The 26,481-nt window shown below is 46.8% G+C and overlaps 1 protein-coding gene across 5 annotated transcripts in view; it reads left to right on the top strand.

Moving 5' to 3' along the window:
- SLC4A11 (solute carrier family 4 member 11) overlaps nucleotides 1-26,481 on the top strand; it is a 100,581-nt gene that overhangs the window by 27,240 nt on the left and 46,860 nt on the right. For 4 of the 5 annotated variants that reach the window (XM_051798169.1, XM_051798167.1, XM_051798171.1 and 1 more), the window contains exons 3-7: nucleotides 2,104-2,256; nucleotides 13,342-13,388; nucleotides 18,190-18,421; nucleotides 19,063-19,125; nucleotides 19,674-19,755. In XM_051798169.1, coding sequence (XP_051654129.1) covers nucleotides 2,104-2,256; nucleotides 13,342-13,388; nucleotides 18,190-18,421; nucleotides 19,063-19,125; nucleotides 19,674-19,755 — 577 coding nt within the window. The remainder of the gene's footprint in view (nucleotides 1-2,103; nucleotides 2,257-13,341; nucleotides 13,389-18,189; nucleotides 18,422-19,062; nucleotides 19,126-19,673; nucleotides 19,756-26,481) is intronic. The other variant, XM_051798168.1, reaches the window with a different exon arrangement.

Below are 26,481 nucleotides of genomic sequence, written 5' to 3'. Positions count from 1 at the left end.
CTTGCCCTTCTTCCAGCTCCCGGGCTGCTTCTCCTGTCTCCAGCCCTCTCCATTTTCAGGAGCCACTGCTACCCCACTCTTATCAGACTAGTTTCAGTGGGCTCATGAGGGGAATAAATAGTTTTTCCTGCTGGGTTTTCCCTGTTTTACCCATCTGTGTCTCTGCTTGTATTAGGACAGTGAGGAGAAGCTCACCTCTGTTCTCTGAGATGGGTGCTCAGACCATCTTGCCCTCAGGTACCTCCCATCTGACCCACCGTCTGGGAAGGATGGAGAAGAACTTCTCTGAGGCTGCAATCCTGGATCTGGGTGAAGTGGAAAAGCCAGGATCGTGGATTTCAGCCTCCCTCAGGCTGGTTGTGTCTTTGCAGAGCTGTCCAAGCTCTCCTGGCACTGGGAGGAAGGTCAACTGCGGTGGGTCCTCTGCTTTGAGGAGAGATTATGGTGTCCCTCATGCATTTAGAGGAACCAGACTCCAAGTTTGGCACTTAATTTGGGATTGAGATGCTTGCACAGGACTGTGTAATGCTTCTGGTGCCAGCAGTCACCCTGTCTGGCTGTTGCCCATCCCTTCAGGACACAGGCTGCCCCTCAACCCTACCATATCTCCTGGCAGTGTTTCATACCTGGTGGTGCCCACAGTGCTGTCAAACCTGGGTTCAGGTGTTTCCTGTACTCTCCTCACCTCCCTTTCTCGGACAAGTTTCCATCATGCAGGGTTGCAAACAGCCTGAGCTTCACCAGCAGCAGAGGATGGAATATGGAATCCTGAGTGTCCTTTGCTGGATGGGAACAGCAGCACCTTGGATGCTTTTTGAAGCCTTCAGAGCAGTTCTGAAAGGACCAATTCACATTTATTCCTGTCAAGCAGGCAGGGGAAGGAGAGAGGGATTAATCTAAGGGAGTTTGTCAGGTTTCCCATGCCTTGGATAAGCAGTTTGGAAGTCACCTAAAGGTTTGAAGCCCCTTGCACCTCTGAGCTCCATCAGCTCGTGGCAGGAAGCGCTGCAGACCCTGTCCTGTGTCACTGAGTTCCTCACTCCCCTAGTTTGGGTTTTGTGGTGGAGAACTCTTGGCTGGATCCCTCAGAGACAGCATGTGCTGCTTTCAGCTGCCGCCTCTACATTTGCTTATACGAGGCTTTAAAAGCCATCAATATTTTAGTTTCCATTCAAGCCTCCGCCTTGAAGCTCCCCCTTTTCATTCCAGTGTAGTGCCTAAAGCCAGCTAATGAAATATATCCCTCCTGCTTCAAATTAGGCATAAAAGAGTTGTCAGAAGACGAGGAGAAGCTGCTGAATAATCCTGGTAATGTAAAAATCGACATTCTATAATGTCCCTAATTCTACTAATTAAACATGATACATGAGTGTGCTACAAGAGCTCTCCAGCTGCTTGGTAATGAGATGTTGCAGGGACCAGCTTTCTGTTGGATGGGGCCAGGTTAAACTCTAATTAAAGCCTTGCTAAAGGCTAAGGAGTTGTCTGCTGTAATTAAGAAACTTGTCTCGCTTTCTGGGTACTGCCACCTCCAGCGACCTGCTCCCTCTGCCCTGTGGGGACCTGTGGGTCTCTCTCGATATCAGGTGTCTCCTGATATCTTTTCATTTTTAACTTCTTAATTTTTGCCCCGTAGTTTCAAATTGCTGGATTGTCAATGAAGGGCGCTGCCTTCGCAAGGTGGCCGGTGAAGGCGCTGGGTTTGGGGTGGGCCGTGACACAGCTCTTGCCGCGGGCTCGATGTTTTTATGGTTTCCAGTTGGTTTTCACCCTGTATTTTTGTTTGTTTTTTTTTTTTTTTACCTGAGAGGAGCTCAGTGCTGTGGCTGGGTTTGCTGCTGGGCGGTGTGTGGGGCCGGTGATCTCACCCAAAACACGCGGGAGTCCTGTCCTTACCCTCCCAGCCCTCACCGGCCGCGGGCGGTGGAGAAGCCCCTCAGAGGCCACGGTGCTGCGGAGGCCCCACAGCCATGGCCGATGGCTCTCCCCCCGCCCCGGACCAGCAGGACACCCTGCAGTCCGAGGACACCCTGGAGTCCCAGGACACCCTGCGGTCCCAGAACACCCTGAAACCCCCTCGCCACTTCTTTGTCTCTCCCTCAGGGTACCTCAAGTGCCACACCGACGATGGCCCCGAGGCGAAGGAGGAGATGGCCAGCGAGGAGCTCTACGACACCGTGAACTCCACCATCGTCTCCGCCGACAGCATCCGCTTCTTCGTCAACGTCAATCTCGAGGGAGCTCCCCGGGCCACCGGTGAGTGACAACCACCTTCCAAAAAACACAACTGGGGCCGTGGGATGTGGTTGTCGGTGGAATTTCATGGAATCGTGGTGCTTTGGGTGGGGAGGGAACTTAAAGGCCATCTCGTTCCACCTCCTGCTGAGGGCAGGGTTTCCACTAGACAAGATTGCTCCAAGCCCTGTCCATCCAGGCCTTTGAAGATTTCCAGGGATGAGGCAGCCACAGCTTTTCTGGGCAACTGCTCCGATGTTTTACCACCCTCATTGTAAAATAAAAGAGCGCAGAGGGACCTTTGGGGTTGGAGACACGTGCCTCTTTGGGCTTGGCCCTGCGTGCCCCTTTGGGGTTAATCATCGTGGCTGAGGGCAGGCAATCCTTGTACCTGCTGTGTGTGGAGGCAGAGAGTAAAAATGAGGAGAAAATCAACCTGTTGGACACCTCTGATGGGGGTCAGGCCCTCATAGCCCACAGTATTGAGAAGCAGGGTTGTGTGTGTGCTCTGTTTGTGAATACAAACTGCCTGCTCCAGGTGAGGGCCCAAGGGCCAAATTCCACCCAAATGTGCTTTGGTGGGATCTGTGCTTGGGCACTTTTCACTAGACCAGGTTGCTCCGGGTTCCGTCCAACCAGGCCTTGAATTTTTGCCTCTGGGACATTGTTTTAATATCCTCTGTACTGCATGTGCTAAATGGGGCGGGATGAGGGCTGGCAAAGCTGGCTTTCATGGGATATGCTGAGGAAAAGCAGCTCTTGGATATGCCAGCAGCCTGCACTTTGTCCCAGCAGCTGGAGGCATCCTGGAGCCTGCCTGTATGGGCACTGACTATTTTGGGGATTAAATGCACAGGCTCTGGATTATCCTTGGTGTCACAGTATCGGAGAGTCCTTTAAGTTTGTTCTAAGTTATTTTTAGATTACATGCAAATCCCAGTCGATCTGCAGGGAGCAATTATTGGGAATGGTGATGCAGAACATTTATGGCCTGGACCCCTGTTCAAGATAATCAAAGTTCTGCTTTTTGACTCTGAGCAATGACTTTAATTTAGGAATAATATCTAGCAATTTCCAAGCCTGCAATTTTACAAATGCCATCTTAATTGAAAGATTTAAGGGAACTGTGCTTTGCTATGACAAGTCTGGGCTTAATGCCGTGGGGTGCATTGTTTGGGGATGAGGAATGCAAGTGCTGTGGATTCTTCTGCATCTGAAGTTCCCTTTCCTTGTGTGTCCTCCTGGGCTTTTTATAAGTGTTTTCCCTTCAATTCAAAACAGAACAAAAAAGGCTTCCTTATTTCCCTGAAGCAATGATGTTTGTGATGGTGGTATTAGTTGTATCCTTTTTTTATTTTTTTTTTTTTTTTTTAGCTGAGATGTTCAGGATTTTTAAGGAAAACTGGACTTCTGATGTGCTGGGTCACATTTCAAATTCAAGGATGGAGGTTTGAAAAATGGGCTTTAGGCTGAAAAAAAGTCCAGACTTTAAGGGCAGGTGTGAAGGGAGATTTTTAATTTTTTTTCCCCATGGCAAAATCAAAGTGGTCCAGGGAGCCAAAATCCAAGTTTTTCTCTATTAGGCATAGGATTGCTCAGACTCCAGCTGTTGGGGTCATCTGGGCTATCAGCTCTTTCTCAGAAGCATCTTCCAGGGTGGGTTTTATCCATACCCAGTAAGTCTGTGGCTGCAGAGGGCATGGCTGATCCTCCTGGAGGGCTGACTCACTGGGTGCTTGAAGGTGGCTGAGATGAGCCCCTTAACCTCTCCTAAGAAAAAGAGCCTGAACTGCTGAAAAAAAAATACCCTAATCCCAAAATGAGGTTTAATTATGCTGTGGTGAAGGTATGTCTGGGACTGAGCTGTTCCCTGGTCCCCTCTGCAAGGGAACTCTTCAGAAATTCCCTTTCGTTGCTACCACTCTTTGGAAGTTTTTTTTTGGGAATTTGTTTGGGTTTTTGGGGGGATTCTGTTTGTTTTGGGTTTTTGTATTTTTTGTTGTTTGTTTTTTGGTGTTTGTTTGGTTTTGGAGTTTGGGTTTTTGGTGTGGTTTTTTTGTTTGTTTTTAGGGGTTTGGGGGCTGATGTTTGTTTTTATTTGTTTGTTTGGAGGTTTTTTGTGGGGTGTTTTGGGGTTTTTTTTGATGCTCAAGCTTTGATTTCCTAGTACAAAACTGTGGAGTTGAGCACTTGCAGGAATTGTCTCCAGCAAGAGAAGCTGATGTGGGGGGAAAAAAGCAGGGGTTTAGGCAATGTCAAATGACCCAAACACCTCATTTCCAACCCCAGGGGAGCCCAGTGCACCAGGATCATATAAGATCCTCTGATGCTCTGTGAACACAGAGGCAAACCAAGTGTGGAAATGACATCTCTGCATCCTAATCTTATTTTCTTGCTTTCCCCAGGCTGGGTGAGACCTTTGTTGGGCTGAAATGATTCCTTTTGCCAGAGGGATTAACTGTGCTCTCTTGGCAGCACTGCTGGGGTCAAGAGGGACTGACCAAGGACCATCTTGCACTAAAAGGGTTCTCCAGGACTGCCTGGGTCCGGTTGCTCTGTGGTGTCAGGTGCACTTGCTGCATAAAATGTGGGATATTAGGAAGAAATTCTTCCCTGTGAGGGTGAGGAGGCCCTGGCACAGGTTTCCCAGAGAAGCTGTGGATGCCCCTGGATGCCTGGAAGTGTCCAAGGCCAGGTTGGACGGGGCTTGGAGCAACCTGGGCTAGTGGAAGGTGTTCCTGCCAGTGGCAGGGGCTTGGAACTGGATGATCTTGAAGGTCCCTTCCAACCCAAATGATGAGAAAATACACTTGCCTAATTTCTAGCAGGGAAAACCTCTGAGGTGACTTGGAACAAGATAAACAGCCCTGCTGTGATGTCTGTGAGCCTCAGAACATGTTCTGGTCGTCACAGATTGGTCTCTTGGCTGAACATGGTGTCCAGATTCTCTCCTGCTGGAGACTTTTTTGGGTGAGCTGCTGTGAGGTTGCTGCCCACCTTTGTATGGGGCTAAAACATCCAAAATTCCCATCTGGGGATGAGCTGGACCCCAGGTTCCAGGTGCTGGCAGGCAACTAAGTGGAATTACAGATGCAGTGACAGCTCTGCATCATCCTGTTGGTCTCCATGTATGTGCAGCTCTCCATGAGCATAATTGGATGCACTTCACTATAATTCTGTTTTAAAAAGATCCCTGTGTGGGATTAAGGTTTGAGCCAACAAAACATGGCACGGCCTTGTAAAACTCCAATAATTAACCATTGGCATGAAATGCTGGGCTGTGCACACGGATGTGTATGGAAAAGGATGGCTTGAAGAAATGTGGGGTTTAAGGTATGGCCTGTCTCACTTTTAATTAATACTGGCTGCCCTGGCATGGAATATTGAGCCCAAACCAGTGCAGATGTCAAAGCACTAAAATGCTGCCCAGTAGTGACTTTTGGGTCCCTTCTCCTGGGTGTTTTAGTGCTTCCTTGTGGTACCTGAAAAAAGGCTTTTTTATTATTATTATTCTGTTCTACTTTTCATCCTTACAACTTAGGCTTTGGTGGTAAGATTTGTTTTCAGCAAATGTTAGCAGGTGTAACGTGAATGTAGGGCTTTATCTGAAGTTGGAGGCTTTTGGACCTGGGATCTGCATTTTTTGGAGGAAGATCAGGGTGGTTTTTAGGCTGTGACTTGTTCTGAAGTCACAGTAAATGTGTGCAAGTAAAATCACAGAATGGTTTGGATGAGAAGGGACCTTTTAAAGGTCATGTAGTCCAACCCCTCTGCAGTGAGCAGGAATGTCTTCCAGTAGCCCAGGTTGCTCCAAGCCCCGTCCAACCTGGCCTTAGACACTTCCAGGGATGAGGCAACCACAGCTTCTGTGGGCAACCTGTGCCAGGATCTCACCACCCTCATTGTAAAAGAACTTCCTCAGATCTAATCTGTATCAATCCTCTTTTGATTTGAAGGCATCCCTACTTGTCCTGTCACTCCATCCCTTGTCCAAAGTCCCTCTCCAGCTCTCTTGGAGCCCCTTAGGCACTGGAAGGGGCCCCAAGGTCTCCCTGGAGCCTTCTGTTTTCCAGGCTGAACACAACAGGAGCAGGGCTGTTACCTTTCCTGTGCTACAGGTGGAAAACTTGATGCTTTGTTCTCTGGTAATTTAATCTAGAGAGGATGAAGAGCATCAGTGAGAGTGGTGTGCGGTGGGGAAGAACTTCTTCCCTCTCCAGATCCATGGGCTACAATCTCTGCTTATTGCACAGCTCCCGGATTTGCTGTCTGGTGGCTTGCAGGCCCATGCATTTCCTATTCTCTCACCTAGATAGAAGTGCAGTAACACTTCAGTCTTAGTCAAACTCACATCCAGAGGGCATTTTGGGGGGGTTTTGGTGTGTTTTATATATGGATTTTTCCATAAATCCCTTGGGAGCCTGGCTACAGGTCTACACACCTATGTTCCTTGTTGAGATAACAGAAACTAGGGGATTCAACCACTTGCTGCTTTATCTGCAGCACACCTGGAATTGAATCTCTGCAAATAAATACAGCAGTTTGATTTAGGCTGAGCCTTAAATCTGTGGGCAGGTGATGCAAGTGAGCCTGGGAAGTGTGTGGGGGACACATCCTTGCCATCAGTCACAGCGTCCTTACCTTCTTGGCAGCTCCCTTAAATCAGCCAGGCATGTATTTTCATCATTGGGACTTTGTTTTTGCAGATTGGGGCTCTAAAACAATTCATCTTCTCCTTCCCCAAATTGCAGCAGAGGGGTTTGCGCAGGATTTTTTTCCCCCCTCAACTCAAGCACAATTTATCAAGGATTTGTGGAGCTGCAGCTGCTCAACTTTTCCCACTTAGGGCTGATGCTCAGACTGGTGGGTTTAGAGGTGCCTGAAGCAGTTTTGGGGGAGAATAAGGCAGGGAAAAGCCAATTGGGAAGCAGGATGTGGCTTTGTCGGGGTGTGTGTGTGTGTGGAGGGGGGGGGAAGGAACGGAACACAATTTATGCTTCAGGAGAAATTAAAGCCTGTTCCACCCTGTGCACAATTGATCATCCCTAGATACAGAGAATCACCAGTTTCCTGTAATCTGCTCCAAAGGCACACACGTGCACGCCCGGCGCTGCTGCTGCTCCCGAAAAAAAACACGGCAGCCAAGCCCCGGCCCAGCCCCTGCCCAGATGACTTTTTTTTTCTTTTAAGGGGACGAGGAGAAAAGCTGGATGCTGGCGCCAAGGATATTCCAGGGAGAGTAGCGTCCCGAGACAAGTGGTCTGGACCTGAATGGGTATCACTCTGCACACAATAGTCACATTTCCTCACATTAATACCAAGGTCCTTTTTATGTCCCGAGGCACAATGCTGACCCACGCGTTCCATCTGATAACTCCTGTTTTAGCAGTTTGATGTCAGACTGGGATGTTGGGCTCCCGAAGGCTTCCTATACTCTAATGGAAAGTGGATATACCGATTGTGTGGCGGGGGAGGGACGGCCTCCCTCCGAGTTTCCTGAGGAGGGTGTTTTCAAAGCGCTGCTTAGGAAGCCGAGGGAGGTGTGTGTTTGGGGGGGTTGGGGTGGTGCTGCACGGAGGCAGCGCTTTCCCTTGGGTGCACTTCACCTTGCTGTTCAGAGCAGCTCTCCGTGGGATTTGGAGTGCCCTGTCCTTCTAACTGGCATGGAAAAGGCACCTTTCCCCCCATAAATTTAGTGACAAAACCCGCTGCGGGTTTTTTTCATAAAACATTTTGCTTTTGTAGCGTGTAGGTGCCACAGGTGGCACCGTGCTTGGCAGTCTTACCTTCCCAGAATCCCAGAATATGCAGAGTTGGAAGGGACCCACAAGGATCATTCAGTCCAACCCTTAGCTCTGCACAGGCCCATCCCCAAGAGTTACACCCTGTACCCCAGAGGATCATCCAAACCCTCCTGGAGCTCTGGCAGCCTTGGGGCTGCCCAACCACCTGGGCAGTGCCCAACCAGCCTCTGAGGGAAGCATGTATACATGTATACACCCCTTTCCCTGAGATCCACCTAAACCTCCCCTGACACAACTTCAGGCCATTCCCTCGGGTCCTGTCACTTGGCCCCGCAAAGGAGAGATCAGTGCCTGTCCCTCTTCTTCCCCTGGCTCTGTACAAGAGCCTTAGTCATTCCCTGGAGTGCCCTCTCTTTCCAGTTCCTCCACAGGGAAGTGTGAGGGGCTGGTCCTTCACCTGCCCAGGTGTTGTTGCTGCTCCACAATCCTGCAGCTGGTTGTTTATTCCCACCTGCCTTTAACATGCATGTCAGTTTGAGGGATGAACCCACTGACTTCAGGCTTTCTGCTGCAGCTCAGCCCATCACCCTGTCGTGGGAATGTGAGGTAATTAAGGCACAATTATTTATCTAACAGTATTTAACCAAAATTACTGAAATCTGGTGGGGATTAGCCCAGACTTGGCACAGCTATGACAGGACAGCAAAGCAAAGAATCCCTTTGAGATCCTGCTTGTGCAATCCTTCACCGCCAGCGATGAGTTTGAGGTATCTCCTCTGCTCCTAACAAGCTCCTGTCATGCCATGTGCTGATGTGGTTTTATTTATATATTTTGAAGGCAGATTCTAAAAGCAGAACAGCTTTTGCTGCTCGCAGTGTGGTTCAACACAAGCGGTCGAGGCTTAGATTTGCACAGACCCCTGATAAAAAAACAAGGATAAAATAGCTTTTCTTTAATGATAAGCCCCCCCTCCAAACTTTAAATACTTTTACCTACACCAGATCCTTGATATTTTTCAGAGAAAATCACGGAATGCTCATATAGTATTCTGCTCTGATTTATTTTACTGTACCATATATATATATAAAACATGCAAATGCACTGGGGAGTCTATGTAGATCTAAAGAAATGTGCACAGCCAAAAAAGTTCCTGCTCTCCAATTTCCACTCCTTTTATCTCAAAGGAAAATATTGTCCTAAGATGCTGCAGGCTTCCAGTGGTGGCTTCGCTCCAAAGGCTTTTGGGTCTTCTCAGGTGTTAAGGGCAGCACTGGGGACCTGTGTGAGGGAAAGGGGATCCCAAGTGAAAGGAAATCTCTAAGGCAGGAGGTGAAAAGCCTTAACCTTTGGTATCTGACTTTTCAGGGGTTGTTTTCAGGGCTGTCTTTGCAGGCCACGTGTCATTAGCTAAGCAGGGGGCGGAGGGGGAAGCAAGGAGAGGGGATTTTGTTTCTCAGGGATGTCATTAGGGCAGCTGGGATGAAACTGCCCTGGAGAACAGCAAATAAACTTCTGAGTATTAAATCTCCTCATCCATGTTGAAGTTGGATGGGTCCTGTTCTGAAAACGGAGGGAAATAAAAACCCAGGGGGGCTCCACAGCACCCTGGATGTGCCAAAAGTCTGGTTGTTGGCAATTCTTTGGGGTTGTCCAAAGTGAAGTGGCCTCCCAGGGAGTCACTTGGGTGCTCAGTGAGGCTGCGTGCCTGCATCCTGGGAGTTGGGGGTAGTGCTGTGTGCCTGCATCCTAGGAATTGGGGATTGTGCTGCGTGCCTGCATCCCAGGAGTTGGGGATAGTGCTGTGTGCCTGCATCCCAGGAATTGGGGATAGTGCTGTGTGCCTGCATCCTAGGAATTGGGGATAGTGCTGTGTGCCTGCATCCCAGGAGCTGGGGATAGTGCTGTGTGCCTGCATCCTAGGAATTGGGGAGAGTGCTGTGTGCCTGCATCCTAGGAATTGGGGAGAGTACTGTGTGCCTGCATCCTAGGAATTGGGGATAGTGCTGCGTGCCTGCATCCTAGAAGTTTGGGCCAGTGCTGTGTGCCTGCATCCCAGGAATTGAGGATAGTGCTGCGTGCCTGCATCCTAGGAATTGAGGAGAGTGCTGTGTGCCTGCATCCCAGGAGTTGGGGACAGTGCTGCGTTCCTGCATCCCAGGAATTGGGGACAGTGCCTGCATCCTAGGAATTGAGGATAGTGCTGTGTGCCTGCATCCTAGGAGTTGGGGATAGTGCTGCTTGCCTGCATCCCAGGAGTTGGGGATAGTGCTGTGTGCCTGTGTGCACGCCTCCCAGAAATTCGGGATATGCGTCGCCTTGATGTGGCTGCCAGGGGATGTCGGAGATGACTTTTTGGTTTTCCCCTGGGCAGGACCTGGAGCGGAGCCCAACAGATAAGGTCGGCCACCCCTGGCAGCTCTGCTTTAACTGTGTGTGAGGACAGAGGACAATGCCCGTGGCTCGCTCGCTTGCTTGCCTAAAATAGGCTTTTGCAGCCTGTTTTTGTCGAGCAAGGAGGGCCACAAAAATAGAAGATTTTACGTGGCCCTGAGCTCCTGTTTCTATTTAAATGTGTTTAATCCTGACATCCAGGTGTGAAACCTACTTATCACTCCTGTCAGTGAGACATAACTGCTGTGGTTGATGGGTAAATTCTAGGGTGAATCCCTAGTTTTCTGTATCCATTTTGTCTCCATGAAGGGCTTCTCTGGGGAGGTGCAAGGGTCAAGGGTGTGGAATCTTTTCAGCCCCCTTAGTGATAGTGCCAGAGGAGGAGAAAATGGGTGGAAAGCTGGTGGTGGTTGGTGTTGAGCTGTGGCCAGGCTGTCTCTCGATGGATATGACTTGGGCAACCTCACAGGGGTGTTGATTCCACATTGCCCTGCAGTAAATAAATGGATATTTAATATAAGCAAGGCAGAAGAGCACTTGAGAAGTCTCTGTGCATTCCTCCCCCCCCCATTTTTCACGTTCCAGTGGATTTGCTGCTATCCCTGAGTGCTATTTCAGCACTCCAGTGGCCATTTAAGATACCAGCCCAGAACTGGGATGGTCATATCCATCCATCTCTCATCCTGGATTAAATCTGAGCCGAAGTGTCGCTTGGATGAATGATGGATGAGGCTCTGGGCCTTCCAAAGTGTCACTTCCCTACCCAGAGCAGCTTTTTTTTGAGAAGTTGGAAAGTTCCTGGTCCAACAGATGTAATTAGATGTTTTGGCTCGTGTCGATAAGGCAGCGCTTGGTGCTCATTCCAGCTGAGCACCTGAGAGAGCTGTCAGCAAAGATGGATTTACAATCCTTGTAAATACACCTTGAAGCTGATAAGAGGAACCAGGAGCTGCCTGATAAAAGGACAACATGAATTTCTGCAGCATTTCCATGCATCCACGAGGACAGGCTGCAGACCTCCCTTTACCATGTGCTTGCCGCTGTTCGGGGTTGTGGGTGGTTTCTTGTCTCTCCAGAACTATTTCTTTGCAAAGGCAGATAAACCAAAACATGTTTTCTCCTCGATGAATATTTATGGCCCCCAAATCTCCCTGCATACTTGTGCCTGCATAATTAGGCTGCCAGTTGAGTAACTGAGCGTTGGAGAACTACAAATGTAAGAGCCTGGGGAAAAGGCTTGATGTTTCTGGTTTATTTGGGTGCTTGCTTTTTAATAATGAATTGCACTTTTTGAGATGAAACAGCTTGTGTTTTCCAAAAAGACGTGTCAAAAGGCAGTAATAACTGGGACTGTTGCACCAGCAGACTTATCTAGTTAAGGGATGCTTTTAATCACGTGTACAGCATCCAAGTGAACTTTGGGAGAAGTTGGGTGATGTAACCAAAGCCCCTGAACCATCCTAGTTTGTTTAGGGCGAGATGAAGGCAATCCTTTTTATTTTCTGCTGTGGTCAGCTCTGTTCCTGGTTTTGAGTTGGACCTTTTAACCCCATCAGGCTTGAATTTCTGTTTGATCAAGGAGGATTTTGGCTAAAGCAGCTTTTTGTGTGCAAAAAATAATTGCCTTTTTTTTTTTTTTTTTTTTTTTTGGAGTTCTGGTGTTTTCATGGGAGTTGCATCCTCAGCTTAATTTTTGTGGAGTAGCCAGGCTGGGCTTGAAGGCATGTGGTCAGTCTGTGACATGGGATTGCAGCAGTTCTTACAGGATTTGGAAGTCCAAGTCTGGAAAGGAAGCAAAAGTGTCATCTGAAGAGCTGTAATTGTGTTATATCTCTGTACTTTTCCACAACTTGGCCTCTGGAAAAGTTTTGGTCTTCAGTGGGATTTTTCCATGCTGCCTCTACTGCTCATTTCAATTAAAACTGTTCATGTGTTTCATGAACAATTTTGGTAGCAGCTCAGTCTCAGGGATTTTTTGGAGAGTGTGAAGATGAGAATTTAAGAAGGATGCCAGGCTGGAAGAGTTCAAGGCCAGGTTGGATGGGGATTGGAGCAACCTGGTCCAGTGGAAGGTCAACGAGATGGTCTTTAAGGTCCCTTCCAACACAAACAATTCCATGATTGTTTGCACAGACAGTGCCTGTGGTACAAGTGATGCTACAGGGAAGCTGCTTTGGAGGCAAAGAGTTGGGAATGGGCTCGTGGCAAATACAGCTGGGTTTTATTTGGTCCTGTGGCTTATACCCCAAAAAAATGCTCCATAGATACTCTAAGAAAGTGTTAGTGTTGGCGCTTGGAAGTTGGAACCGGGAATTTCCCGGGTTTCCCCCATCCCTGGATCTGAGCTGCGTATTAAGTGACATTTATAGTCTGTGAAGAGCAGTTTTCTTTCCCAAGGGCTGTTTCTTTACCCTTAGATTTATGGAGGCAGCGTGATGAGTTGACAGGACGTTAATGTGCTCGTCTTGGAGCGAGTGTGATCCCTCAGCCCCCTCCCTTGGAAGTGCCTGGGTGTCATTGTTGACTCCTTAACGAGGACAAGAAGGGTTTCCAAACGAGGGTGACTCATGCAATCTTAGCCTCAATCTATCAAACAGCAATGCACTGGATTAAATGATTACTTAAAAAGATTAGGAGTTAGTTTTTTGGGGAGGTAGGAGAAAAGAGTAAAAATACATAGGGAATCTGAATTTAAAAAAAGGAAAAAAAAAAGGGCAAAAACACAGCCAAAAAAAGCTGCAAGACACAATCCCCAGCTGATCAGATAATGCCAGTTCTGGGCTCTGTTCACGCTTCCAAAATGGGAGATGTTGTAGAAATTGAATCTCTGCTTTTCTGTAGAGATCATCCTCTGCCAAGAGAGTGATGCTTCACCTCGTCCTGAGCCTTCTGCTCAGCTCCTGCTGCCTCTCAGGTACCTGTGACAGTAACACTTTTCTGATTGGGTTTTTTTTTTTCCCCTCTTTCCAGCTGAAAGTGAAAGTGCTGGCTGCGTGTTACTGCACACATCAAGGAAGGTAAGTAGGAACACTGTGTGTTCAAATTGTTTTTTCATTATCTAGAAGTACAGAAAAGGATCTTGAAACACCCTGTGGGGCTGTTTGTTGCTGGCCTGAGCAAGACATAAATAATTCCTTTCCTGACTTCTTCTTTCCTTTAATTCCTCTGCCTCTTAAAACCTGAAAAACCACGTGCTGATTGTTCTCCGAACAATTTCCCCTTAATTCTGATATTTCTGCTTCTTTTTGTCCCAGACAATTCCTTGACATGTTAATTTATCACTTTTCCTCCTACAGTGCCTGCACAGGGATCCAAGAGGACGAGGTTCAGGCTGCTGAGCTCCTCTGGAGCTGAAAGCAGAGACACCCAGTAGACATTGCTGGGATTTGGTTTCCTGTTTATTCCAGCTAATCAGCTCTGCCTTCAGGAGCTTCAGCAGAAGTGAAATACCTGGAAACAAGCAGGCTGGGGAGGATGATTAGGGAACTACACTTAGTTTACACTGGTCTTGAGGCCGTAACTCAATAAGCTGGAAGTGCAGAAACCCCTCATATAGGCTGTTACTGCAAACCTCCTGCTAGGGGAGAGCACAGGGAGGAATTAGGTTGATATTTTGGTATCTCCCTTGTGAGGGTGGTGAGGCCCTGGCACAGGTTGCCCAGAGAAGCTGTGGCTGCCCCTGGATCCCTGGAAGTGTCCAAGACCAGGTTGGATGGGGCTTGGAGCAACCTGGGCTAGTGGAATGTGTCACTGCCCATGGCAAGGTGTAGAACTGGAGGATGTTTAAGTCCCTTCCAACCCAAACCATTGTATGATTCTGTATTTAACACCACCCAAAGTTTGGTCTTTAGGGTTGTGAGGCTCATGGTGCTTTAAGTTACTTGACTCTGCTGTTTGGAGGGACTGACTGTGTGCATGGAAACTTGGATCACTGATCCTGGTAAATCATAGAATCATTTATGTTGAAAAAACCCTCCAAAATTACCAAGTCCAACCCCACTGCCAAACCCACCACCTAAATCATGTCCCCAAGTGCCACTTGGCTTCTAAATCCCTCCATGGCTTGGTGACTCCACACAGCCCTGGGCAGCCTCTTCCAATGCCTGAGATCATGGATTGCACTTGAGGTTTTAATCTGTGCACAAAAACCTTGGGGGCTTTTTGGGGAATCCCAGAGAGCCCTGTAATTCTGCTTTGCTTTAGGCCTCTAAGACAGCTCAAATCCTGAAAAGATATTCCTGGAGGCTGAATTGGGTAGTGGGAGGAAAATGTGTAATACCTTTAGAAACCTTTCTCTCAAGTTAAAAATACCCAAAGCAAATAGAAACCAAAGAAAACACTACCCAAAAACCCCCCACCACTACCAAAAAAAATTAAACATTGTTTGATACAGAATCACAGAAGTTAGACTTAGCTATTCCATGCTCAGGAATGGAAATGTCTTGATCAATAATTTGTCTTGTCTAAAACTGGTGCCAGGGTTCTCAGTTGTATCCACTTGACTGAGAGTAACCTAAGAACTTAATCACTTAAAGTGCAAATTCTAAGCCCAAATGCAGGATCTGCCTCTGATAAGAAATAGTTGGGAACTGCCAACACATAAGTGTCTCTCCTGTTTTGTTTTTCCTTTTCAGAGCTGTAGAATTCCTGCTTTTTCTGGCCTGTGGTTCATGCTTGAGCATTTTAACTTGCCGTTGAGCCACAAATACCAGAGGGCTTTAGCAGGGCTTGAGAAAAGATACTACTGCCAGATTTTGCCTCCAGGGAGGAGGAGTGGAAATTTTGTGCTTCAAATGCAAAGGAAATTGAGACCTGACTCATGGAGGAGATGCCTCCAAGTGTCTGGGGAGGGGGAATCACCAGCAGAGAAGTGGTTGGGACAGAAGTTTTATGTGGAGGTGCTTCCCTGTGTGGTGTCCCTGTCTCTGGTGGGTTCCTGTAGTTCTTGGGTTGCTTGAGAAGTGCTGGAAGGTCAGTCTGGACCTTGGGCAAGTCGTTATCTGGACAACTTGACATAAATAAGGAGAAACTCCTTGACATGGTTTGAACTATTTAATCACCATCATGGTGTGGTTTTGAGGGAATTGGCCCAAGGGACCATGGCAGCAGTAGGTGTTTGCTCAGGAGAACGTGCTTTTTGGACAGCCCTTGTGAGGCTATTGCAGTGGCTGTAAGTGGAGGTGTTCTCCAGAGCAGACAGCCAGGAGAGTTCTTGCAGTTTGGCCCTTGTTGATGAAGTTAGAGTGTGCAACATAGGCCAGGAGACCTGCCTGAAGTCAGGGGAGGCTGTTTCTTCCCCCCTCCCTTTTTTTTTTCTTGGAACGAGAGCCTATGTTCCTGCCACGGTGCAGCTTTGCAATCAAGGCTACCTGATGATATTAAACTGGAGATTGGGTAGCTGGCTTAGGTTTCTTGCTGAGCAGTTTCCAGCATCGAGTTTCCAGTATCAAATATCCTGGTGTGACTTGACTATCTGGCTAAAAATATTAGTGAAGGAGCAATCATTAATCTCTCCTGAAACCAGCGGGTGTCCTGACTGGAACAGTTCTGTCTGAGCTGTTGCAGAGGCTTTGCTGTGCCACTGCTTCCTCTAATTTGATTTTGGGGTGTCTCAGGGAGTGATGGATTTCTGTCCTTTCACACTGGCTACTTGCCTTGTGATGTTTAATGTGCAAAACCCTTTTCAAGCTGACAGATGGAAGGTTTAGGTTGGATGTTAGGAAGGAGTTCTTGGCTGAGGGGTTGAGGCCCTGGCACTGGTTCCCCAGAGAAGCTGTGGCTGCCCCTGAATCCCTGGAAGTATCCAAGGCCAGGTTGAACAGGGCTTGGAGCGACCTGGACTAATGGAAGGTGTCCCTGCCCATGGCAGGGGGTTGGAATGAGATGATCTTTAGGAACCCTTTCAATCCAAAGCATGCTGTGGTTCCATGATATCTTCCCTAATGTTATGGGAGTGATAATAAGGAGAGATAGTGCCCCTATTTCCTGTAATGACCAGGAGCAGGGGAATCAAATAGGGCTGAGGCATGGAAAATTACTTTGCCAAGGCATTGCCTGAAGCCTGTGGCAGAGCTGGAGCTGAATCCTTCTGACTTGCAGTAAGCTGCTGATGGTGCTGTCACGCACAGCTCGCTGCAGGATCAGTGTTGATTGAGATGATGTGGGCAGATAAGCCACGTGAATGCCTTTGACTAATTCTTCCTGTCCCTCAGCTGCCCCTCAGCTTCCTCCTTCCACTCTTCAGCTTCGCTCCTGATGCCCTCAACTTTCCTCACACCCCTTCCATCCACCCTGTGAAATCCTGTCTGGGTCATTTGGCCCAGGAATTGCCTCCTGGGTTGGCCTCTGCCAGAGAGGCTGAAACAAGTTGTTTTTGGGAGGTGGTTGCTGGTCCTGTGGTGCCCCCATGAACACCCTGTGTCACAGAGGTGGTGATGGGTGTTTTAATCTGCTCTCTTGCCGTGATAATTCGAGACAGACCCAACTGCTTGCACCTCTTAGGTGGAGTTGTAGCTGTGTCACTGTCTCCTCTCTGACGAGCAGATGGTTACAAAGCCTTGGGGGGAGTGGGAGCTGAAATCCTTCAGAGCATCCTCCCTCTCAAATGCTGTGTAAGGAGTGATTGATGCAAAGTAAAACAGTGCTAATTGCGATGGATGTGTACTGACAACTTGATAGTTGCTGTGATAATTACAGTAATTAGGGAGATGGCAGCATTTTTTTCCCCTGTGTCTAGGCTATAAATGGAAAAGGTAGGGAGAGTGTGCATGGAAGGAGGGGATCCACGAGTCAGGCTCTGGGATGGCCCTGTACCTTGGGGGACAGTGTGCTACGGTCCTGGCTGGGGAGGCAGCTTGGTGTCAGATTTGTGATGGCAATTCAGAGCTTGATTCTTGCTGAGCTTAAAGAGAACCGAGGGTTTAAATGTATCCTGACAATCTGGTTCCCAGCATCATGGAGTCAAGCCTGGCTGCTTTCCCATCAGAAGGAAGATCTGTATAACAAAGTGCAGTTCCCATTTCCTCGCTCAATCTTAAGCCGTTGAAGGAGAGGACAGGACTGACACTCCCTCCTGACCAGTGCTGTGTGTGTGGAATTCCAAGGATGTGCAATGGGAATGACACATCTATAATTTGATCACACAGCTGACAAATACAGAAAGGAGTTGAGGTTCTGGAATACACCATGTTTGTGTCTCCCATCTCCAGGCCAACAAGTCTGAGACAGCAGAAGGAACCAGCAGAGAGCTGAGACAGTTTCAACCATCTTTTTATTGTATTTATGTTGATTCAAAGTGAAATGTTATGCACAGAGGAAGAAAACTTCCTTGGTTATGGGAACAGTAAGAGTTTAGGAAGTGTTAAAAAAAAAGATGATGGACTGGATGGTATTCCCCACCTCCCACTTCAGGCTCCCTAACTGGGAGCAGATGGTTCCCAGTTTGAGATTCATACTGGTTATTTTTCATGCTGCTGAGCTTGGAGTCCATTTCTCCCAAATATCTGTCCCATGTTTCTTGAAAATTCTTGAATTATTTAAACCTACAGAGGATTTCAAATGCTACCTCAAGCATTTCTGCTTTTTGGCAAACTTATGTGCTTTATCCTAGGCAGAAGAAAAACCCTATTTTTTTTTTTAAATTCTGCTTTTTATGTCTGGGTATAAATGGCAGCTGGGCATTCACTGATGGGCACTCTGTTAAGGCAAGCCTTGAAAATGCAAACCTTCAGTGCATTAATGCATAAAACTCATTTTACCTGTGTAACGTGAACTGCTCGTGAAGGACAGTGTTTGATCTCTGATCTTTCCTTAACACAGTACCTGAAATTAAAGAATTTTGAGGAGGAAGTCAGAGCCCAGCGAGACCTGGATGGGTTCCTGGCCAGAGCCAGCATCATCCTGGATGAAACAGCCACGTCCTTGGACGATGTTCTTCGGGAGATGCTGCGACACTTCGCGGAGGACCCCGAAAACATGGAGCCGAGCTGCAACTTTGAAAAAATCATGAGCACTTTATTCACAGATTCAGGGACCCCACGGGAAGGCAACGGTAATGAGCCCTTGGTTTCCTTCTGCTGGTGGGCTGCTGTTGGTTTGCCATCCTTTGCATTGTGGTGGTGTGTTGAACCCTCCCTGTGTGGTCCCCAGGCTTGCATGCTGCATGTGACACTGTGGGTTGATTGCTCCATGTCACTCCGACTGAAGGGTCTCACATCTCCAGGGTTTTTGTGTTTTGGTGGAGTCCTGCCCCCTGTTTCATTAAAATGACACATTGTGGTGTTCTCTGGGGTGAGAAGTCCACAGCACCACAGTGTCTTGTCTGTGTGGACCCTTTGGGTGTGCTTGTCCTCAGACAAGTGTCTGCTCTTCAGCCAAGAGACTCTTGCTGGTGTCTCTTCTGAAATGGCTCCTTTGCCTTGTGATTCTCCACCTGAATTCACACAGGCTGGGGAATTTGGCCTGCTCTGGATGAACCTCTGGGGAGGGTTGAGCCTTTGTGCTGCTCCCAGCCCACTGGAGGAGACAAAAGACTTTGTTTTCCTCCAGAAACTCACTCAGGGCATCCCCGGCCAAGGTTGTTGGCTCCTGTGTCACCTTAAACTGTCAGCAAATGTCGTAGTGTAGTCTAAAACATAGCTGCCTTTTAGCCCAAGATGTGAAGAAGCTTAACTGAGCATTGTTTCTCTGTAGGCACCCCTGATGTTTCAGAGTCAACAGGAATGAATAAACAAACATGTACATCGCACCACAAATGTAACTGTCACAGCCTGAGTGAATTTGTTTAACAGATATGTCGAGTCCTGAGCATGTAGTAAGCATGTTCATGCTTTGGTTACTTCTTGCTACCTGTCCTAGAGCTTCGCATTTAGAATCTTTAATTTAGGCTTTCTGCCAATAAAGAGAAAAATGTAAGTAGTGCCATGAAATAGTGTGAGAGCAGTAGTTGGGAAGAGGGGGAGAGAGGGCAGGGGATTGGGAAGGCCATGCCTCTTCCAGTCCTGTCTCTGTGTGTGTGTTGGATAATGCTAATCTAATAACCTAATACTGCTGCAGTAGGGTGATGTTGGGAGGAGAAAGCAGCTTCCTTTCCAAGCCATGAATAGTTTAGGGACAGAATTCAAAAGCAGCAGGACAAATGTTTCCATCTTTTCTCTGTCAGCCCCCCCACCCCACCCCTGCCTAAATCCACTGTGCAGATAGGAATGCTTGGGATTAGTCCTTCCATTTGAAAAGGAGATGTTATTTACAGTTGCAAACCAAGCCTGGACAGCCTGTAACACTTCCCTCTCTTCTTTTCCTAGTTCACCTCTTATCAGATACGATCCAAGGGGTCACAGCGACAGTCACAGGGGTGCAGTATCAGCAGTCCTGGCTCTGTATCATGTAAGTACCTGGACTGGATGAACAAGATCCACTGGCTGCCCAAAACTTGTAAATTTGTCTGCTTTTGGGAAGAATAAGAGGTTCAGAATGTACCTTTTTGTGTTAAGGTGGTGATGCCTTTTCCATCCATCCAGGGGTTGAATGGTGGCACATGTCTTACAGTGTCTTTCTGCAGGGGAAAAAAGTAGTGATAATAATGTTAATATTAAATGAGATGTGAATCAGAAAAAACATCAAGGTGTTTAAGTTATCTTAGAGAAAGCAATACAGTTGACAGTGGGATCCCAGTCTCAACTTTAGGCTGCTCCTCTTTGCAAATCAACCTGGGCAGAGGTGACCACAGTCTCTCCAGGGCATTAAGCTCTTGGATGCTGTAGAAATCCGGTGTTAACAAGCTAAGAATGCTGAAAAATGAGACAGAAAATGGTAATTACTGAGAAACGCTAATAAAGGAGCTTCTCAAAGGGACAGGCAAACTGGTTCATGGAATGCTTTCCCTGCCAAAGTCTGGGAGCTTGTACCAAAAGATTTCTGAGGTCCTTTGATGGAAACATCTAAACTTTGTGACTGAAAATTGAAGTCAGACATTCCACGCTCTTTAGACACTGATTACTTTGTCTGACAATTAATTCAGACGCTGATTAATTGTCAACACTGTTAAACATTGGAGCGGGCCCTTAAGACAGTAGGGACCCTGTCACCTGGGATTTATGAGGCGTGGTGGCTTCTCCCCAGCTTCTTCCATTTGACCAAAGCTGGGTTTTGAAGTCATTGTTTCAAAGTCAGGCATGTGGGGTGAGCCAGACTGGCCCTGCACAAAGGACAGGCCAGGACCTGGCTCACTGAGCCAACCCAAGCAGTGCCATTTTCACTCTGTCTCTTGCTTTAAGCATATTCAGAATCCAAGTCAAGTTGTCAAGAAATATGTTAATTCCCAGAGAAATTACTGGGATATGTTGGAGAGGTGCCTAAAGGCAGGCACATGTTTGAGCCTTCACAGCCAGTTTGCTAGGACAACTGTCACAATAGCTTTCCTTCCACTGGCAATTCTTCCCCTGCCCTTTGCTTATGGCTGGGAAAAATGGGGAGGATTTTGCCTTGGAAATAGATGATTTAAAAAAACAAGGCGAAAAAGCCCCAAACAAAATAACACCAAAATAACACCAACACCCTTGTTTTTAATCTCTTATGAAAGAGAAAGATGTGATCTCAATGTGAAAAAAGAAACAGTTCCATATCAAGGCTGTGTGCTGTGAAATAAGTGATGAACTGGATGATCTCTGTGCTCCATGTGCTCTACTTTTACACCAGGCATGTACAGAGCAGCTTGCACAAAGAAAATGAGTTTATAAAGTAAAATGCCCTCAGCCAGGAGGACTTTGGAGCAGTTTTCTCCACTTTGGGTGCTGTGGGGAGCAGCCATAAGGATATGAACATCCTGCTGATGTAGAGGGTGGAATTTTCTACTGTGGGATGTGACACAGCTCTGTATGGAGGGGTTTGGAGAGTGTTGACTTAATGACAAAGCATTCTAGAGGTCTCAATACAAAGGCTGTGGTTACACACATGAGACTGGAAAGGGTGGGTTCAGCCTCTTGTGGAAAGGGAGCCAAAGCTTTAAATGCATCCATGTGAGTAATCCTGGCTTCCAAGACAAGAGATGATTTGAAAAATAAGCTCACAGCCCGAAGGTGTCTTGTGCAAAACTTTCCTTGTTTCTTCCTTTTGTTGCTCTGAAGAGGCAGAAGAAAGTGGTGGGAAAGCAGTGATGAGTTATTAACTATAATTATCTAATTATTGCACTGTATTTCTGCTGGAGCTATTGTGCAACAGATTGTGAGCCATATTTTTAGGTCTTACATTTTTCTTGAAGTCAGATTGCAAAACAACTTCCCAACCTCTGAAGTAAAAGGAATTTGTTGATTGAAAAAAAAAAGAATTTCCGTATGAGTGGGAAGGACCTTTAAGATATCTTGCTGTTCTTTATCCTTGCATTTAGTCTGTACTCTTTGCTAAATTTTAAATCAGCCCTGCTGGGTTTGTGCAGCTTAACCAACATTTTATTCCTAGTGGATGAGACAAATAGAGTATCGTGATGGGATTTTATTAATGAGGAAGAGCAACTCAGAGAGGTGGTTTTGGTGGTGTTGCTTCTGCATTGATTATGAGGGGAAATTACAGCTGAAGTGAGCTTGGAGTCAGAGAGAAAGAACTTGTGTAGGATTTTTGCTGAGTTGTGCAGAAGAACATTCCTAATGGAAATAAAAACGGGTTTCCCTCTCTTCTGTGCTGGAAAGGAGGCCCTTCTTTCTCTCCTGACTTATCCTCAGTGGGAAGAGCAGTGGAGAAAATGTGGGGTTGAAATAGCTGTTCTGCTTCTGTTGGAATTGGTACTTTCCTGATGGTTTCAGGTCTAGTGAGGCTCCAGCAAGGCTGGGTTTACCACATGGATCTGGGCTTTATCTTCATGGCAGAACAAACCCTCAGGGAATTGAAGATCTCGAGGTTTGAATGTTCCACTCAAGTCCAGGAAAAGCGTTTTCTGATTCATAATTGGCTTTAGGGGTGGTTTAGTCCAGAATGCCCCAAACCTGATCTTGCTGAAGCCATCCCAGGATACATAAAACTTATGGAAACTTTGAGGTCCTTCCATTAAAATGAGAGCTGGGAGTAGCAGAGCCCTGCATTGCCCCAGGGATCAGCAGGGTTCAGCTCTGGGAGAATGAAAGTTGAAGAATCACCACATATTTGTGTCTGTGGTGACTTTCTAACTAGAAAGCAAATATTTAGGGTTACAGATGAGCTTCCTCAGTCCAGGAAGTGCTCTCATACCTCAGAAACCATGGGCACAACTCTTCTTGTCCCTCCTATTCATAACATTTGCCAGAACAGGAAGACACAGACTGGGATGGAGATCTTTCTGCTTCACTGTGAAGCTGCTGGTTGTTGTTTCATTAGAGAACCTGGGATGAGGTCCTGTCCCAGAATGAGGGATGCTGAACTGTTCTCCTTGGTTATTTATCCATGAGGAAGCTCAGCTGTTGGTGGGACCTCCAGGAGATACTTTGATGCCCCTCCATGAAGTGACTGAACCAAGTAGAGGCACTGCCAGGAAGGAGCTCAGAATTCCCCATGAACCACCCAGCAATGCCATGATCCAGAACGTGCAGGGGTAAACTTGGATGCTTTGCATGTCTGGCTTGGAAAGGGTGGGGAAGAAACTCCTGTGAGAGCCACCAGTTTTGGTGTTCCACAGTTCTGTGGCTCCAAAAGCCCAAGGAAACCCTCCCTTATCCAGGGGAGGGAATATGAACAAGTGTCTCTTATCACAAGCCAATTCCTTCTTCCACTGCTGAAATATGGAGGTGAAAAGGCCTATATTTTCATGTTTTCCCCTGGAGTGAAGGATTCCTGATGTTAAAGGAACTCTTGATTGGGTGCTGGTGGATCCCTGTCCCTGGTGTCCTCCAAGGAGAAATCCAGCTGTGTGGGTCATGGAGCAAATGCTCTCTGAGCTGAGTTGGAACTCCCAGGCATCACAGCTTCCAGGCTATATTCTCCTTGCCAGGAGATAAGTATAATTGCTTATTTTCAAAGCTGAATCTTTAGGAAAACATGCAAGCAAGCTGCTTCAGAGTCTGGATTGAGCAGTTGGAGCACCATTTCCTTTGGCTGGATGGATAAGGCACATGGATTGGTGAAGGACTTATTTTCAGTGCATTGAACTTGTTTGCTAAAGCTGTTTTAACAGGCAGAGCAGAGGGGGGAAAAAGCCTCTCTGCAAGCAGAGAGTGGTTTAGTGGTTTGTGTGCTCTGTGTTGCTATAAAATTTCTTACCCTGATGTTATGGTGTCATGGCAGTGATTCCTGTGGAGGATTTGAACTTGGAAAAACCCAGGTAGCCTTTCAAAAATGGGTATTGTGAGATTATGTGGGATAACAAGCTGTTCAAAAAGAGTCAAATTTGTGTAGTAAATTCCAGATTTAATGTCTAACTGATGTTTGTGTGAAAGGTGTTTCCAGTGTCTCTCTCAACAGAGGTAATGCAAAGCCTATTTTGTGTGTTTAAGGATTTTTCCAGAGGTCTGTGGGTCTATGGAAAAGTCATGTTGTTTCTGATTGAGCTGTTGAATAGATTTCCAATAGAGATGCTTCAGTTACTGTGTATTCCTCACATTATCCCCTTCTTTTAAAGGGCAAAACGGGAAATTAAACAGTTTGATTCTTTAAAACAAATATTTTCCTTTAGAGGAATGATTACAAGCTTTGGAGTCCTGTAAACAAGAGCCTCTTCTCCAGAATTTACAAACTTCTTCTCCCAAGTGTTCTTTAGGCTCAGAGAACTGCATAATTTTCTTTTAAGGGCCTCTCCACCCTGGTTGGGTTTTCCCAGATTATGCTGGAGAGATGAAGCTCTTGCAGGTGCTGTTGTATGACAAGAAAGTCTCAAATTCAAACCCTGCATTAGGAATGTGGGTCCTGAAGGAGAAAGATGGATTGTTTTAGTGCCTGTAGGGTGTTCACAGGGAGGAGATGTCTCCTTAGGGAATCATTAGGGTTAGTAAAGAGCTGTAGGATCATCAAGTCTGACCAACACCATGATGTTCACCACTAAACCATGTCCCCAAGTGCCACATCTATCACCTGCCAAGGGTTCTTTGAGTTGAGAGAACCAATAATTTCTTCTAAGGGCCTCTCCACCCTAGTTGGGTTTTCCCAGATTATACTGGAGAGCTGAAGCTCTTGCAGGTGCTGTTGTATGAAGTCTCAAATTCAAACTCTTCATTAGGAATGTCGATCCTGAAGGGGAAAGATGGATTGTTCCAGTGCCTGCAGGGAGGAGATGTCTCCTTAGAGAATCATTAGGGTTGGAAAAGACCTGTAGGATCATCAAGTCCAACCAACACCGCGGTGTTCACCACTAAACTGTGTCCCCAAGTGCCACATCCATCACCTGCCAAGGGTTCTTTGAGTTCAGAGAATCAATTAATGTTGTTTTAAGGGCCTCTCCACCCTGCTTGGGCAGGAGAGCTGAAGCTCTTGCAGGTGCTGTGTGATGAAAAGTAGTTCCCAAAACACACTGACCTGTAGGAAATACTTTCCCCTGGAGGGGATGAGTCTTCCTGGAGCCCAGCAAAACGTGGATTTTTACCAGTCCAAAACCTCATCCAACTTGTGGCTGAAACAAGTCTGTGCCAAACTGTGGGTGAGCTGGCTGGGCACAGCTCCATTCCTCACTTTCAGAGTCTGGATTCTGAAGGCTTGTGCCTGGAGCTGCTCCATGGAGGAAGATTTATTTGCACGGGACAAGAACAAGAAGTGTCATTGTTGTTCTGTGTGGGGACAGGAAAAGCCTGGCTGGCTGATTACCTCTGCTGGGCACTTTTTCTTACTGCAAGGGATAATTTGTTTCTGAATTAATTTCCTTTCTTGCCCTGTTTAAAGAGGGTTTCTGTTTCTCTTGGGTCCCCATAGTTTGCCCCTTTGTATGATTTGGTTGAGAAATGTGTTATTACTCTGATAAAATCTTGGGTGTGGGGCAGACCTGGGGCACGTGGGACTCGGTGGATCTGGGCTTTTGGGGGAGCCTTGCCAGTTCTCACCATCCCAGAGCCACACTCAGCTGGATGTAGAGAGGAGGAGAGCAAAGCAGAATTGGTGCTATAATTTAAATGCCCTTTTTATGAGCTCAATTATTGGAGGATCAAGATAAAATTGCTGAGAACTCAACCTGGCATCTCATTAAATCACAGTCCAGCATTTCCTTGTGTGACTAATCCTGGGTGAAAATAGATTTTTTTTTTTTTTTTCAGCTTTCTGGCCAAAGCAAAGGAGAATCAAATGTAGCTCAATTCAAACCCAAAAGGAACCTGGAGGCTTTGGCCAAACCAGACTTGATTTAGAGTCAGCTGAAAATGTCTTGCTAGTTCTCAGCTTTTTTGAGGGGCTTTGGCTGTTTGCCCTTCAGATTTTTTTCCTCTTGGTGGGAATTTATTTAAGTGCTACTTGAAAAAAGTTGTTTCATTTTGGAAGTGACTTTCCTCTTGGCCTGAGCTATGCTGAGTTTTCTCCATGTGAACCAAATGACTTTTTTTTTTTTTTTATCCTTTACAAATATTTGCACAAGTCTAGTAGGTACTGCAGTTTTGGTTTGTATTATATTTGCATCTGGATTGTGGAATCAAAAGTGGGAGCTGTAAGTGCTAGACCAAGGAATAGGATTTGAGTCAGCTAAAAAAAGGCTTGAATTTGAAGAAAAGCTTGAGAATGATGCAGAAGTGACTTGGCCTTGCACTGAAAGTGCTGAGACACCACTTTTCCCCCCCAAATAAATGGATGTAACAGGGAGCCCAGACCCAGTGCAGATGAGGCTGCATTCTGCACAAAGGCAGAAATGCTCAGGGACATCCCACCTTCTCTGTGACACCTACTTAAAACTGGTTTTAATCTGGTTTGCCCTCAATAAATTAACTCCAGCTTGATTTATGAAGGCATTATTGACCTAAATTGTGTGTACATTGACCCTACTAGGCTGGAAATTCTTCAGTGGCCCACACGCAGCTTTACTGGTGTGGTACTGGTGCAGTGTCAGTGTCAAAAGAGCTCTTCACAGAAAAGTTGGGAGAAACTCTTATAGGTGTGAGAAGCCTCAAACTCCAGCACTGTGGATAGAATCATTTCAGGTTAATAATGACAGTGTTTTCCTTGGTGTCTTGTAAATGTGCT

Source organism: Manacus candei, unplaced genomic scaffold (genome assembly GCF_025592945.1).
Source record: "Manacus candei isolate 608988 ecotype Guabito, Panama unplaced genomic scaffold, ASM2559294v1 h1tg000048l, whole genome shotgun sequence".
Lineage (NCBI taxonomy): Eukaryota > Metazoa > Chordata > Aves > Passeriformes > Pipridae > Manacus > Manacus candei.
Note: the sequence above shows the minus strand (reverse complement) of the source record. Positions and strands in the feature narration are given on the sequence as shown.